Source organism: Meriones unguiculatus, chromosome 1 (assembly GCF_030254825.1).
Source record: "Meriones unguiculatus strain TT.TT164.6M chromosome 1, Bangor_MerUng_6.1, whole genome shotgun sequence".
Classification (NCBI taxonomy): Eukaryota; Metazoa; Chordata; class Mammalia; order Rodentia; family Muridae; genus Meriones; species Meriones unguiculatus.
Genome location: NC_083349.1, coordinates 33,989,642 through 34,005,758, shown reverse-complemented (window position 1 = coordinate 34,005,758; position 16,117 = coordinate 33,989,642). Strand labels below are relative to the sequence as shown.

General features: G+C 43.5%; 1 protein-coding gene across 7 annotated transcripts in view; it reads right to left on the bottom strand.

Annotated features, from left to right (window-relative positions):
• Prune2 (prune homolog 2 with BCH domain) overlaps positions 1-16,117 on the bottom strand; it is a 252,898-nt gene that overhangs the window by 190,124 nt on the left and 46,657 nt on the right. For all 7 annotated transcript variants that reach the window (XM_060387190.1, XM_060387194.1, XM_060387203.1 and 4 more), the window contains exons 2-5: positions 15,738-15,842; positions 11,888-12,090; positions 9,292-9,455; positions 603-752 (exon numbers count right to left, since the gene is read on the bottom strand). In XM_060387190.1, coding sequence (XP_060243173.1) covers positions 603-752; positions 9,292-9,455; positions 11,888-12,090; positions 15,738-15,842 — 622 coding nt within the window. The remainder of the gene's footprint in view (positions 1-602; positions 753-9,291; positions 9,456-11,887; positions 12,091-15,737; positions 15,843-16,117) is intronic.

Sequence of the window (16,117 nt, the reverse complement as noted above, 5' to 3'; positions counted from 1 at the left end):
CCTGCCCCCACTCAGTTGCTATGTATATTGGATGCTGGGAGAGCAGAGGAGCCTGCTGTGGTTCAGTGTTCTCATCTGGAGAGGGGGGTTGTCAGGAAGATACAGGAAGATCATCCTTGCAAATTTAGACTATCAGAACCTTGCTCTGATGAAGCTCTCACCGAAATACAGCTGTTTGTTATTAACAGCTGCTTATTATTCCACTGTCCCAAGGAAGCCTAGACTTAGAGAACAATTTTGTTGGCTTAGACATCCTTCTCTTTGTGTCTTCTAAACGAAACCAGAATTATAAAATCCCATTGGTTTTTTTGCGCAGCTCCAGCAATATTCTCAAAATAGGATTTGTTCAACAGGTATAGACACCACATGGATTAGCTCATAGGTTAGTTATACACCCAGGAGAAGCCTGAGTAAGGGGTTCCAACATAGGGGACCTGCTTCCATACCGACAGCTTAAACCCAGACCCCCCCCCACACACACACACACACAAGCACAGCGAAAGGGGGAAGAATGTGCAAGCACACTCACATTCACCTCCGGATAGCACCCCACGGGAGAGCCACCCCTCCCGGGAGCAGTGAGAGTTGGGACAGTCACTCACCCTGAGCGCTGATCTGGGTCTCCTGCAGCACGCTGATGATATCATCCCTGGGAGGCAGGTTGGGAAACTGTTCTTCCAGGATGGAGAGGATCTCCTCCTGCTTCTCTGGGAGTTCAGGATCCATGGTCATCCACTTGAACAGGATGCTGCCTGAAAGGCATGGGAACAAACGCCCTTGAGCTTTCCCTCAGCCCACACAGGAACAATGAAAACCACCATCCTCATGCTGCAGGTACTGGCTTCAGTGGCAGGACTGGCCCCTGCTCTCCAGGGCACAGTTTAGGAAGAAGGAACAAAGCACCTCCACACAAACACGGGAAAGGAGATGGCCTTGGTTTTGAACTATTTCAAGATGGAAATTAATGGCCAGCTATTTAAAATTTTAGTCAATCCCATCCCCTTTGAGGGACCAGAGGATACTCTTCCAACTTGCCAATTTTATATATTCATTTACTTCTTTTCATAACTAAACAACTGTACAATTCCATGGTGCACAGCCATGCAGTCTGACAGCTTAGCTAACCGAAGGCTGTTTCTAGCCTTTCAAGCCCCATACATGGCTTTGAAGTGATTTGTAGTTATCTAATTATACAGTCTCAGCCTGGGTCTAAACTTTGGACTGAGATTACCAGTCTGCTGCTCTGGTTTTAGGGAAAAATGTAATAATAATAATAATAATAATAATAATAATAATAATAATAATAAAGAATATAAGGAATAGGTACCAGGGTGTGGTAGCACATGCCTGTAATTCTAGCACTTGGGGAGGGAGAGGCAGGTGGATCTCTGTGAGTTCCAGGCCAGTTTGGTCTACAAAGTGAGTCCTAGACAGCCAAGGCTACACAGAAAAACCCTGTCTCAAAATCAAACAAACAAACACACAAAACAAAACAAAAAATAGGCTGAAGAGTTAGAGACAGGTAACAAAAGCCATTTCAAACTGCTTTTGTATTCTAAGGGCAATGGGGGATCATTACAGAGTTTTAAATTGGAGCAGCAACATGCTATCATCTACATTTTGAATTTTTCTAAGCCAGAATTTGTACTCTGGCTACCATCTAGAGAATAAAATAGAAAAGGAAAGGTAAGGAGCCCACTGTTTTTCTCCTCTGTTTTGTGTATATGAATAGCATCTTACCATGAAGAAAAATGGGACAGATTTAGTAGAAATGACCAGGTAACAGTAGAGGGTGACCAAGAGAATTTGAGTAGATTTTTTACATTAAAAATATAAAACATAAAAATCATTTTCTCATTTGTTTTTAAGGCCAACACAAATCCAAATCTCACAAAGGGTGTTCACCAGCTTCTGGATCCGGTAGACCAGCTGAACAAGAACACAGTTCTATGCCCAGCAACAACACAAAACCTGTGACTGCATCAGAAACCACATAGCAGCAACTTGGGAGCTAGGATGGTGCAAGTACAGAGCAGAGACTCAGCATGCCAGCTGCTTCCCTATTGGGGTGGGGCAGCTACTAATTCAGAAGCTGTAGCCACTGGGCAGAGAAGCCCTTAGCCCTAAGAGCGTCTCATAAGGCCTTGGAGAAAACTCTTAGTCATCTCGGTTTTGAGATGGCAGGCCTGAGGGGTTACCAACCTAGCTAGCTCCTTGATTTTATAAACACAGTTTTTGGGGACACAGCCATCCCTGTTAATTTATACATCGTTTATAGGCTTTTTAAAAATATATGAGGTCAGACTTAAGTGTCTCAACAGAGCCTGAAATATCTGCTTGTTGGCCCTCTTTGGGAAACATTTGCCGGCTGCTGCCAAGGAGAAGGGTAAAACAAAAACAGAACGTTCTCCAAGTATTGCAAATCCTGCTCTGAGTCGATTTGAACAGAGAGATCCAGTCTCTGTGACTCTTCCAGCTGCTCTGAGGTGGGAAAGGAAGTCCCCTCCACACTAGAGAACTCACCGTCACCTCACCTCCCTGACACTGTCTGTAACTAAGGCTCAGCCATCCCTCAAAAGTTACTAGACAGAAGAGAGCTGAAACCCAGTGACTGTAAACTATGGAGGGAAAACTCACAAGAAGATGGATGGGAACAGAGCCAAAGGGAATAAAATGAAACTAGCAAAATAATTGAATCTTATGACCAATTACATGAAAATTTAAAATCCTAAATTTTAATGGCCTGGCTTAAGAACCTCAAAATGTTTTCCACAGTAGATCAGATGTGGCAGGGAACTGGAAACCAAGTGAGAAGAAAATATGTACACTGATGCCTGGAGAGAAAAAGTGACCAAAACTACAAAGAACGTTGTGGGGACCTAAGAACACAAGACTGCTTTTAATATGTGTGGGACAGTTCCCACGAGGGAAGGGAGGGAGAGAATTATAATATTTAAGAAAAACTATGAACCCAAATCATGATTAACATAAAGTGAAACATCTGTAGGCAGGAAAACTGCTCCACACAGATAAGCAGACAGAAGAAAACAAAGGGCGCTTTAATGTTTGTTGTAGACAGGCTGGAGAGATGGCTCGGCCGTTAAAGGCCACACTCACAACCGTAAATATTTGTTATGGACAACTGCAGGCTTGCCATGTGGCTGAGAGTCTTGGTTTTAAAACACACAGAAAGAGAAACGCAATGTTTAAATTCAATAGAAGATACTGCGGTAAGCAGAATCCAACAGCATGGGTCACTGTAACTCCACACCCTGAGCTGTCTTTACTGGATGACAAAGGCTATGGCCCACCTTCATCCCAAGACTCCTTTGGAGACTTTCCACTTCACATTAGAAACATATTTATCCATGCTATCTTATAAGATTTATTATTTTCAAACTTTCAAATAAAGAAAATATCGCACACCAAAATTAACCAGACCCTAAGTCTATACAACACCATGAACTTCTATGCAGTTAGACAAGGCATCACAGAGGGGACCTGTATAAAATTTAATGTGAAATTCTACTTCCTCTGTTCTGAATGCCCAGAAACACACTTAATAATTATATAATTGTGTTATGAATTGGTATCAAGATAGAGAGTAGCCAGAGACACCTGTTAGCACATTAGAGCCTGGTTCTTAATGAGTGCCGACTTGACTTCAAGCAAATTTTGTGGACAGAAATAATCCATAAAACCTGTACCCAATAGCATCCCAGTTATTCACAGGCTGATAAGAGGGAGACAAAATTAAGAGCAATTAAGAACAAGCAACAAAAAAGGCAATTGTAATAAAATATAACAAATGTTTTATTTCTGTCAAAAAAAAAAACCCAGCCATAATATATTTTTTGTTCAGAAGAATGGGGATGTAAAAGCCTCTTGTTAATAACACTGCACAGGGCCTAAGCAATTGCAGCGTGCTAACACTGCACATGAGAAACTGGGAGGCAGTTAGCACAGGAGATTGGTGTTGTCTACGTGATGAATTCCTAACAAAGAAAGTGTGTGTGTGTGGGGGGGGTGCTTTAATCCCTTTTCTCTTTACCTGACATTTTTTTTTCCATACAGAAACAAAAAAAAATATTAAAGAATAAAAACAGAGATGTCCAGAGAAAGAGAAGAGAAAGGAAAAAAAAAGACAATGTAATTCCCATTTTTGTCTGAAAAGATATGGAAACAAGCACATTCTTTGTTTGCAGTCCTTGCGGATTTAGAGTGTCTGAATGTAGGAGAAAGGGTACCTTTGTGTGGCTGAAAACTAAAGCCGGGATCTCACAGTTACTTTAATTTTCTAAGAGAAACTATAAATTCTATTTCCTACCCCTGGCCTCTCCCTAAGCAAAGCAGACAGCATAATTCCTCGGATGGCATAACCATTTGGAAATGGCATGATTCACCCTTTGGGCAAGAGAGGAAGAAAACACACCCACCTTGGCTCTGTTCCTTTTGCATTTGACCTCCTTATAAGGACCTTTTTGAAGCTGTTAACCCAGTCTACCAAAATAGCAAACAACTAGTCTTTATTAAAGGTCAGCTGGGATTGCCAGCAGAATGGAGAGCCAGCTCCTGAGGACTTGGCCATGGCTTTCTCCTTCACTCAATTCTAAGAACAAGGGCTGCAGTTTGCTTTAGTCTTCAACCTGCGGCTGCTGTCAAGGACTTATGCAAACAGACTTGAAGGGCCATTGGGGCAAAGTATGGACTCAATGGAAGCATGCTTGGAAATCAGTGACTGGAATCTCACTGCCAGATGGTTCCTGGAAACACACACACACACACACACACACACCATACGCGCACACCTCAGTGTGATGATTCAGCAATTTAATGGATCCTGGAGATGGCAGCCTCCCCTAGAACACACCTCTGAGGAAATAAAGCAATGCAGGCTGAACACACTGACGGTTTCTGTGTTTGTCACAAACCCAGAATATGACCAAAGATAAAGTTTAGGCCACTAAATGTGACTATTATATATGTTCACATTGGTCATATTTGACAATAATAATAAAAGAATCTTCCAGAAAGGGCAGGGGAAGAGAAGCAAGAAAAGGAGATGAAAGGAGAAAAGAAAGAAAAAAAGAATGACACAATAAGAACAAAAGGAGATGGGAAGGGAGAAGCCGAAAGATTTTAAGATACATTTCCAGGAACTAAGGCTGATGATCTTACCAGCACGACAGCCCTGTCTTCCTGTCATGCCTTACACAAAAAATTAAAAAGTGAGACTTTATAAATACATGCCTTAGCAGTTTGTGCCTTGAAATTACTAAGTTTCAAACTAAGTCCAGATGCAGCAGCTTGGAGAAGCTCCTGTTTAAAGCCCGGCAATGTCTTCTCTGCCTGTAACCACAGAGGGTGCAGACAGGAGGAAAAGCAGGCTCCTACTGCAGCACGCTTAGAAGGAGAAGGAAAAATCTCCACAGAGCTGTAGACCAGGTACTTAAGAAAGAAGCTTATGCAAACAATGTGATAGAGACGGGGCAAGCTTGTGAACAAAGAAACGAAGTGCGGATGTACAGAGCTGAGATGGGCACGGCCCGAGGCGAGAAAAGCAAGCGACCTGGGTGCCTCTGCAGAACTCAGGCGGATGCTTTGTACGTGCGGCAGCTTCGTTCTCTTCTCTGGCTCTTCGGTGGCACATTTCTCAAATAAAACACTGTGTGGGGGTGGGTACCAAACACGAGGAATGACCAAATCAATGAGAACCGCCTTGACAGACTCCACTTTGAATGTGGGCTCTTCTGGGAGACACAGCTTCATCTGACTGGGGAGATTTGTACTGTACGAAGACACTGCAAAGAAGCAAGTGGGAGAGACAGAAGCTGGCAACAGGGACGACCAGACTGACAGACTTATTGGAAGGATGAATTAAGGTGTCGACTGTTACGTTGTCATAATTTGCCCAGTTAATAAGCACTGATAACTATTTTAAAAGAAGAGAAATTAAATTCAAATTATACTTGAAACACTGCTGTTGCACTGAGTTACTTGTTAGCACACATCCCTAACTGTCCTCAGGGCCAAAAGGCCACAGTAGCAAGGAGAACTGTCAGAGAAGCATTAGGAGATTTTATCAACGATGACAGCATGACAGCAATGAAAATGGCCACTTAGCAACACGGATAGCAATCAGGTTCTACGTCAGTATTTGAATAAAATAGCATAGTATATTGCAAACAGTTTGGTAGCTAATTACAGTAGGAAGTTTTAGGGCCAAGGAGATGAAATGATTGAATCTGAATATTTATTTTTGTGTTGAGAGAAAGGCATCAACAGATACAGATCAATTGGAACAATGGCAGCAGAGTCAGGTACCTTTTTGAGAGGACTGATGGGGGAAAAATGAGAGAAGAAAAGCTCACCTTTAAAATTAGTTTGTTCCTCTTTAGGAGCAAAGAAAGTGGGACACAAGCCCTCTCTGTGACAGAGATGCACACCTGTCCAGAGGACCTGTCTTTACAATAATGTGAAATTCACCAGGAATCACATTTCTGTTATCATTTGTTTCAAGAAGCTTGCATCCAAAGTTTGAAACTGAATGCTGTTGCCACACCCCCAAATTTTATATGAGATCCTGATTTTTTTGTTTCTTTGTTTTATGTTTGTTTGTTTGTTTGTTTTCAGACAGGGTTTCTTTTTTATTATTATTATTTTACTTTTTTATTATTAGTTACATTTTATTAACTCTGTATCCCAGCTGTACCTGCTCTCTCATTCCCTCCCAAACCCTCTCTCCCACCCTCATCTCCTCCCTGCCCCTTTCCAAGTCCACTGATTGGGGAGGACCTCCTCCCCTTTTGTCTGATCCTGTTTTATCAGGTATCTTCAGAACTGGCTACAAAGTCCTTCTCTGTGGCCTAGCAGGACTGCTCCTCCCTTGGGGGATGGGGAGGTCAAAGAGCCTGCCATTGAGTTCCTGTCAGAAATAGAGACAGGGTTTCTATGTGTAGCCTTGACTGTCCTAGGCTCACTTTGTAGCCCAGACTGGCCTGAACTCACAGAGATCCATCTGCCTCTGCCTCCCTGAATACTGGGATTATAGGTGTGTGCCACCATGCCCGGCTGATATCTTGATCTGATTCTTTCCTCTACTGTTCTTTCTCTTCACCCTGACTCTTCACCCTGACTCTTTTACTGTTTTATTTTGTTGTGTGCCATTTGGCAAGCTACTTTAAATATTCTGTGCAAGAAGTATTTAAATGACAAGATCAGTGATTCGTAGAGAACTGACCTGTGAGGGTACACCCTGTGTTTAAAGTACATGTGTAGGTGTGAGAGTGGAGAGAATGTACACTGACTCTCTGGGTCCATTCATGTAAAGCACACAACCGTACAAACCCATGTGCTGTGACCCGGGCTACATACTCAGGGCTGGTTAAAGGATAACGACAAGCAAAGAAGTATACGCCACGGGTTCAGAACGCTGGCCACCTCCAGGCAGGAGCAAGCTGTGGGCACGAGGAAAAGGCAATGTCTGCACAATCTCTCTCTAGCTGAGTAATTACCAAAGGGCGGGTCCTTCCCGATGATCTACTGGGCTGTACGTTTGCATTTTAGATGCAGTATGTGCCGAGGAGAGTGGGGGCACCAGGTGCACAGGGTAGGGAAGTGGCCACAGCCTACAAGGTGTCTCTTTTCAGGAGACGGACATTCTGGAGGGACAGGTGGAAAAGGAACGACAGACAGAGGAACAGGCCCCCCACGGGGGGGGAGAGTGTGAGTGCTCCAGAGTGAGAAAAGCTGGGGATGCCTGAAAAACCTCGGGGGGGGGGGGGGCACGTCTAGTGAGGAGATGGGTATTTGAATGAGGCCAGGGAGAGGCCTGAATTCTGAATGTGATCAGTGGTAGCCAGAGACCTGTCACCGCCCTGTTGACACCTTTTAAAGGCAACTGATTGTGTGGAAGAAATAGATCAAAGTAGGTTTAGATTGGGTCTCCATCAGAGATCGTGGAAAACAGTTGCAACAAAGATAAAACCCAGTTATGACCCGGATGGACAGCTAGCTGGAAAGCTTCTGATGGGTCATTATACTACTTAGGACCAGTTTCCTGGGGCTTTTGGTTCTAAAACTTGTAGAAGAACTATGTAACTCTTGGACTTCCCCTCCAAATTGTGTTAGAAACTGAGGCAGAAGAAAAAAGTCTTCGGAAGAGTTGAGCCAGCCTGCTCTGAGCCTACGCTATTTTTCCTTTCATCGGTCTGTCTCCTGACTGTCCTACATTAAACAATAATTTGTGCCTGCCATGACTACCATGAACCGTGGAAGGAAAAGAAAACTTTATACAAAAAAAATGAATATTTTGCATGTCTTAAATGTCAAAATAACTGCATGTCTGTGCTCACTTTGCGGGAACTTTCTAATGTGAAATCGTTCATTGGAAGCAGGAGTTCCAGCAATGGAGGATAGCAGCATATGCTCAGCCCAGTATCTCTAGGCAGTCGAGCCCAGGATCCACACAGATACTGAAATGTGTGGGTGCCCTACGCTCATGTGTAAGACAAAGCAGTGCTTGTCTGCACCCTGTGAAATCCTCAGATGTGTTTCACACACCTTACAATACTTAGAATACTCAGTATAATCCTCTGTGTTACGCTTGTTTTTTTTTTTTTTTTTTTTTAGAGAATAATATTAATAAGAGATGCCTTTGTTGTGGTGGATACACATACAGTTTAAAGCGATTATCTTCAGCCCAAGGCGCCCCCCTGAGGTTTTTCATGAGGTGGAGACCATGGACACAGAAGTCTGATTGTGACTGTACCCTACAGCAGGGACCCACATTAAAAACCTATGCAATGCAACCTGTAGAAGACCGGGCTGAAGGACGCTGCATCATATCATCGAAACAAAAACATGCATATTTTGCCCTGCAGGCAGGATTATACACACCAAGCTTGCAACGTATTGGCTGATGCTCCAAGGCCACAGGAACAGGGAATTCTGATCCGTGCTCACACTGTCGCAGAGAAGAATCTCCTTTGGAAGCTATTAACAGCCAGAGGAGCTGCTCTCGCTCGCCAGCCAGGGTGCAGCAGGCCCATTTAACATTCCTGTCTAGTGAAACGGCACAGGCCCTTGTGCCTGTTTCTAAATGCACATTTTTAATATTCAATATAATGCTACTCTTTAACAAACTCTTTACTCCCTGCCTCTCTGATGAAGCTTCCCGGGGTCTTTAAAGGGATTGTTAACCCAAGAATGGATCGCACTCTTTCTGCATGAGCAGGTTGAGAGCCAGCCCATTAAGCTTCCTGTCTCTACTGCGGCGGCGCCCGTCCGCACCTCTGAGGAGATGTGCCAGCTGCTGGGTGATGAGCTCGGGGGCCTCGCGCAGGAACTCCTTCAGCACCAGAGAGGAGGAAGACTCTGGGAACCCCAGCTCGCCATCGCTCTGCGCTCCAGGGTTGATGACTCTGACAACTGCGGCTTCCAAAGTTCTGTCCTCACTGTAAAACAAACAGAGAGGAGAAGAAAGAGCCAGGTCAGGCTTTCCCACTCTGCGGCCTAATTCGGTCTCTACTCTCACATGAATGGTGATTTCCCCCTAAATGGCCCCAAACACAGATTCTCATGACTATGAACAGGACCTAACGGGAGCGGGAGAGTTGGCTAAGACCCCAGCAGAGCAAGCATAAGGACCGGAGTTCAGATCCCCAGTATCCATGTAAAAACCGGAAGTGCTCCTTGCTGTGTGGTCACTCCAGCGCCATGAGGGGGTGGGTGAGTGGGGCGTGCTGGGGTTTGGTGGTCAGCCAGTCTAGCCAATCAGTGAGCACCGCGTTCATTGATTGGCCTTATAAGGAGGGAGACACCTGACATGGATCTGGGGTCTGTAGGAGCTTGCACACCTTTGAATTCTCCCTCTCTCCCCCACAGGGAAGAGAACAGGATGTTATTACCTGTCGCTTCACATGTCATTTGCACTCATTCTGCTCACCAGGATTCCTACAATGTTTTCATACCTCCACAACGACTATTATGTTTCAGTTTCCACACAACCAGAAACACTGTAGCTCTGTTCAGACCCTGTGAAATGGGTTCGAGCAAGATCTCCATTTTCCTACTAGGGAAACTGCAGAACCCTGGGGCTAAGGAATGTGTTCATCGTCAGGTGAACAGGGAGTGGAGCTTTTAACTGACATCTGACTCCGGTACCTACTCGGAACAGTCTCTGAAGTTAAGAAGAAAAACCAAACCAAACCATACCACAAAAGCCCACTGTGCCCAAGATGGCCTCACTATGGCTAGTTTAACTCCGACTGGTAATTAACTCACTGAATAAATTTTGCACTTTTTTTTTTTTTTTGAATGTTGAAGATCAATCTCGGACAAACACTTTGGATGCTAGGCAAGTGTTTGGTCACTGGGCTATCCCCCCTTCCTCAACTCCTCACCTCAGCTCTCTGTTTTTCCGGAGTATTGTATTTCATAAACAACCACACCCTCAGTTGTCTCAAAGACAACTTAATGCTTTCCATTTTAAGTGGCGACAAAATTCTTCCCCAACTCCTGTGCTGTGGTGTCGTCTTGAAAAAGCTGGACATAACTTTAGTGTAAGAAGGAGGAACCAGGCTGCTGTGGTTTGGGGACTGACTTTCCTCCAAAGGTCCACATAGGCAGGATGGTTCCCACGGTGGACAGACTGGGAGGTGTTGAAGGCTTTAAGAGGTGAGGCAGGACAGCAATCCTGAGATTACTGGGGACAAGCCCTCACAGGGGGTTGGATAGCTCATGTTTTAGTTTCTGCCCTGGTTCAAGGTGTGACTGCTCTGCTCTTCTTGCTGATAGACCTCTCTCACCACATGCTCTGGGCTGAGGCTTGACTCTCCAGAGCCATGAGAAGAACAAACCTCTCCTTACTTCCTAAGCAGCTTGTGTCATAGTGATGGAAAACACAGCTGAGAACTGAAGATAGTCCAAAAACTCACCCCAAACTTCCAGCCTCTGGTCAACAGGTGGCTGATAAATATCATTCGAAAGAATTTCATTTGCTTCAAACAGTAAGGAATAAAGCAGCCCACAGAGTGCTTTCAAAACACCTTATAACCGATTGTGGAACTGAGGCTGCCTATGCATGCTTTAATTCATATGTAAATATGCATCCTAAAAAAACGGGTTACATTTAAAATTATTAAATGTAAGGGTCTTATTTTAGGTATTTAAGTATTCAAAGGTCAGGCTTAATTGGTAAAGGTCATCAACAATAGGCATCGGCGAACTGTAAAGAATGAACCAGTCAAGCTGCAGGTACTCAGCTGATGTCCCGTCACTCAGTCAACAGCAACAGAGAGTGTGCCACAAAGGCCGCTCTGTGCTTGTCCGTCCATGGGGACTTCTCATTCCTCTCCCGTTATCTTAGATCCTTGCTCCAGTTAGCAGTTCCTAAGTGACTGAAGGAGGCAGAAGAGCTAACTTCTGATCTCTAGTGTCACATGTGGTGCCCTGGGCAAATGCACCCGTGACACTAGACTTCCTGTGACTGAACTGCATGGATTTTCAACAGCCTGTCTTTCTTTTACCACACAAAACAAAAACCATGATCAATGATCTCCGTGGCCCGTTTCCCAGTTTCCCCCTTTTCTCTGATGAGATTTCTTTAGGGCCTTTCTGTTTTATCCACTTTCAATTTTTGCTACTTATCTGCAATGCTAATACATAGGATTACTGAGCTTCTCATGAGGGAATATCATTCTGGCAAATATTACAAGCGCATTCTGCTTAAAGGCAGCACATTTGAAGTTTCAAAGCAAACACGGAGAACCGGCATAGACCAAATTTTGTCATTAAAGTACTCCTTTTTTAAACACCAAGGTGCACGGTGACAACCAACCAGGCCTTCACATGGGACAAATTCACAGAGCCTCAGAGCAGGCCTTACCTCCCCAGGACGTGGCTGCCCACGAGCGTTATCGAGAGTTTCCCTTCGTCATTCAGCTGATGGAGGTTAATTTCATCTCGGAATACGTGGAGTGACTCAGAGATGTTCAGCTCTTCTAAAATAAACCTTGTCTCTGTGAAGTAGCTGAATTCAGTTCTTGGGATATTCAGCACTGGCACGCAGAGGACCCCCGGTGGGCTGACCTACGGAAAGAGAAGTTGCCTCAGCCCTGGAAGCAGCAGTTTTCCTCCAGCTCGAGGCAATTGCTAAAGAGAGTATAAGCCTACTCTTCACAACTAAACCATTTGGCATTCAGAACCAGTCTCCCTGAGCTCAGTTACAGAGCACTTTCCACTAGTGAGAGGACCCTGGTGTCCTATGCCTAAAGTATTATTACATGTGTTTATTTCTGTGTGTGTGTGTGTGTGTGTATGCATGCCACAGCACACATGTGGAGGTCAGAGTAGCTTGCGTGAATCAGTTCTGTTCTCCCACCATGTGGGTCCTGGGAAAGCAGTCAGGCAGTCATGTCTGCTGCAACTGTATTATCTGCTGAACCATCTCACCAGCCAGTCCAGGATGTTTTCTTACCTTTTGTGTGTGCGTGTATGTGTGTGTTTTGTTTGTTTTGTTTTTGAGACAGGGTTTCTTTGGGTAGCCTTGCCTGTCCTGGACTCACTTTGTAGACCAGGCTGGCCTCGAACTCACCGTGATCCACCTGCCTCTGCCTCCCCAAGTGCAGGGATTACAGGCATGTGCCACCCCACCCATCACCATTTTTTTAACCTATAATTTCACAGGCAAGCCTTACTGGAAACACTTTAAAAAATGTATGTACAAAATAAAAAATATGCATGCAGACATATACATGTATACACACATACAGACACATAATCTCCTCTTCATGCATAGTAAATGCACATCTTGATGGGATTGACAAAAATAATTTATGTTTGGGACAGACTGAAGTGATAGAAGAAGCATCTGTCCCCCTAGAAATGGGATCCTTGCAACCCGGATTCAGTCAACAGTTCAAGTCTACTGTCAGCTTGCACAATGACACCTGAAAAACTATGTGTCAAAGTATGATTTGTGTCATTTTTTAATGCAAAATACCACATAGGTCACTGGTTATTCAATCAACAGTCAGGGTTTAGCACACACACTAATATATTCTGTGATACAATAACATCTATGAGTTCAGGAGAGATCATTCATACACATACATACGTATGTATATATGTTCATGAGCCTCTTATATGAAATGTTTGTGGTAACCAGAAGGGTAGGAAAAGAAAGAGAATTTCATATTCACAATTAAAAAAATTTCTATATGAATTTTAAAAATAAACTATTTTAAAAATTACTCTAAGGATATGGCAATGAGATTCAGTGCTACCGAAAGAGAGTGGGCTTGGTGGTGCTTTGTCTCTGGATAAGTAAATAGCCTTTATTCACACATCACCACAGCTCTGTCACAAGTATGTGCTTCTGACACTGCGCAACACGCCATCATCTGTCCCCCCTCTCTAACACTGAAACGGTAGGCTTGTTTTGTTCTGCTGCTTTCTAAGACCTAAAACAATCAGGCATCAATAAACATTTAATCAATATTCACTGAATTAAATAAGTGAACCGGACACGGCTATTGTACACAGAACACAAAAGCTTCTCCACCAAAGTGGGTTTTCTTTCCACTGTAATGCTAATACTGAATCTGGGTCGCATAATAATCATTAGTGATTTATGTATGGCATGCTACTCTTCCTAATTAATTGACAGTCGTGTATAACTCCTGCAAATGCAGTGGAGTAGAATCAGCACAGGAGGCAGGGTGTGTGTCCTGAGCTGTCCAAACAGGACTTATTCTGGAGGTGCGATCAGAGAAAGAGATGCCGCTCAAAGCTCCTGCTCAGGGAATTAGAGAAAGCCATCCTCTTCTCTGAGCCTCGGCTTTCTGTGTCTGTAGAATGGGGTTTGGCCTCTGTTCTACTCATCAGGGTGTGAGGAATGCATGGGAAACCACAAAGCCCTGAAGGCTGAAGCTGGTTCTTAGGAAAGCTCCATAGAGACACAGCTCACAAGTAGCAGGCAAGGCCTGCTGCACCAAGACAGAGGCTTGGTTTCTATTTCTATTGCTGTTTTCTATTGCTGTGATAAAACACAATAAGTGAAAGCAACATGAGAGGAAAGGGTTTATTTCATCTTATAGCTGCTAGTCCATCTTCCAGGAATTCAGGGCAGAAGCTCGAGGCAGGAGCTGATGAAAGAAGCCCTGGAGGAGTGCTGATTGCTAGCTTGCTCGACCTGCTTTTTTAATACATCATAGAACCACCTGTCCAGAGGCAGCACTGCCTGCTCTGTGGGCTGGGCCTTCCCACATCAATCATTAAGCAAGAAAATTCCCTACAGACTTGCTTACAGGCAATCTGAAGAGAAACATTTTTTTAAGTGAGGTTCCTCTTCCTAGATCACTGTAGCTGGTGTCAAGTCAACAAAAATCAACCAAACAACAAACAAACAAATATAACCAAGAAACACAGAAACAACAAAATCCCCAGTGTGTCTCCTTAGTCAGATACCGCATTTGCCTCTATGCTTAGTTAATAAAAGTCCCCTAAGGGAAGGAGGGCCTATGAGTCTGTCCTCATGTATCTATCTACCAATCAACCATCTTTTACACTCACAATTTCCCTACATCCTTTTTGTATGACATACATCCATTTACGACACTGTAACTATTGTTTGGTGATATTATTGTTCTTACATACTTTCTTCAAACTGCATATCATCCATGGTCTTAAAGTCAATCCAGTTCAGCCAACTGTCTTCTGGATGAACAGCAGACAATAAACAAGGATTGCTTAATATGCACATCTTGACTCTCAGACAATCCATCTCCTCATACCAATTACTCTTCCTTGCAAAGTTCAACAACTTGTAAGATAAATTTGATGTAGAACCCACATGTAGAGATCAGAATACTGTAGCCATCATTTTTGTCAGCTGCCCTAAAGCAGTGCTTGCCACCCACAGCTCATTCTGGAAGACTGGGTTTCGAGTCAATTTAAATCACTCCAGATCAGCTATGCATATTATCAGGGGATCCAGATCCAAACAAAAGTGAAATAAAATAAACCAGACTCTGGAAAATTAAAAATTCCATCAACCTTCTGGAAATAGTACCCAAACATTCAGAACATACATTTTGAAGGTTTTCGGGCAGTAAAGCCCATTACTGTGGATGGATGGGGTTTATAGATGGGAAGCTTAAACACAATTTAAATTAAAAAAAAAAAGACCTTTCCAGTTCTCTGGGTGAGTCTGTGTTTCAGGGTAAAGAGGTCCTCCTGCAAGGGACAACAGCAGCAGGGCTAAAAAGGCAACAAACAGAGACTTACAGAACCTAGACTGGACACACCATGCCCCTGCCTCTGAATCTCCAGCAAGTGCTCTGCACTTCACACACTGTTCATGGGTTACTCTGAACGTTTTTCTATTTCCAAAGGCATGGTCACACAGTCTACATAAGGGAAAGAAAGGGGACCTGAGTCCTGCTTTTGTTACTTCTCTAAATTCTCCTGAAAGCAACCAAATGCTACAAACTTTCCAATACATGGTCTGAAGCAGTTCTGAAAAGAAACCAGTAAGACATAACCAGAACAGTGTTTGGCCTACGGGAGCGAGTCAATAACGGCCTGTTGCTTACTAGGTATTTAACTTTATTCTCTACAGCAATATAGGAGAACACGAAAAACTAAGTTAGTGGCTTCATTTCTCTAAAATAAAATATTTATTCTTGAAAGAAACACAATTCAGGTACAAAGGACACGATCCCCTTTCCCCTCACCTTGTCCAGAAAGTATGCATACGTGAAGGCAGAAATGAGAGAATCCAAGTCGCATGACTTAGGTCCAATGACTGCATGGACCTTCTCCAACTGTTTACTTCGATCCTGCAGCCAAAAAAAAAAAAAAAAAAAAAAAAAAAAAAAAAAAAATCACAATTTCACTTGCTTCCAATCAATGTAAAGTGGAAATTTTTCAGTTTTTTTTTTTTTTAAGTATGCTTGTCTATACTCAGGCACAATGGCAGAAAACAGTAAATTTGTAACAAAATTACATAAAAACTAATTACTCTGTCTAACATGCTCATTCAAACCTTTAAATTTTCAAGAAGAAAACAGTCTAACTTTACAAAGGCTACCTATGGGGCTTGCAACGGTTCAGG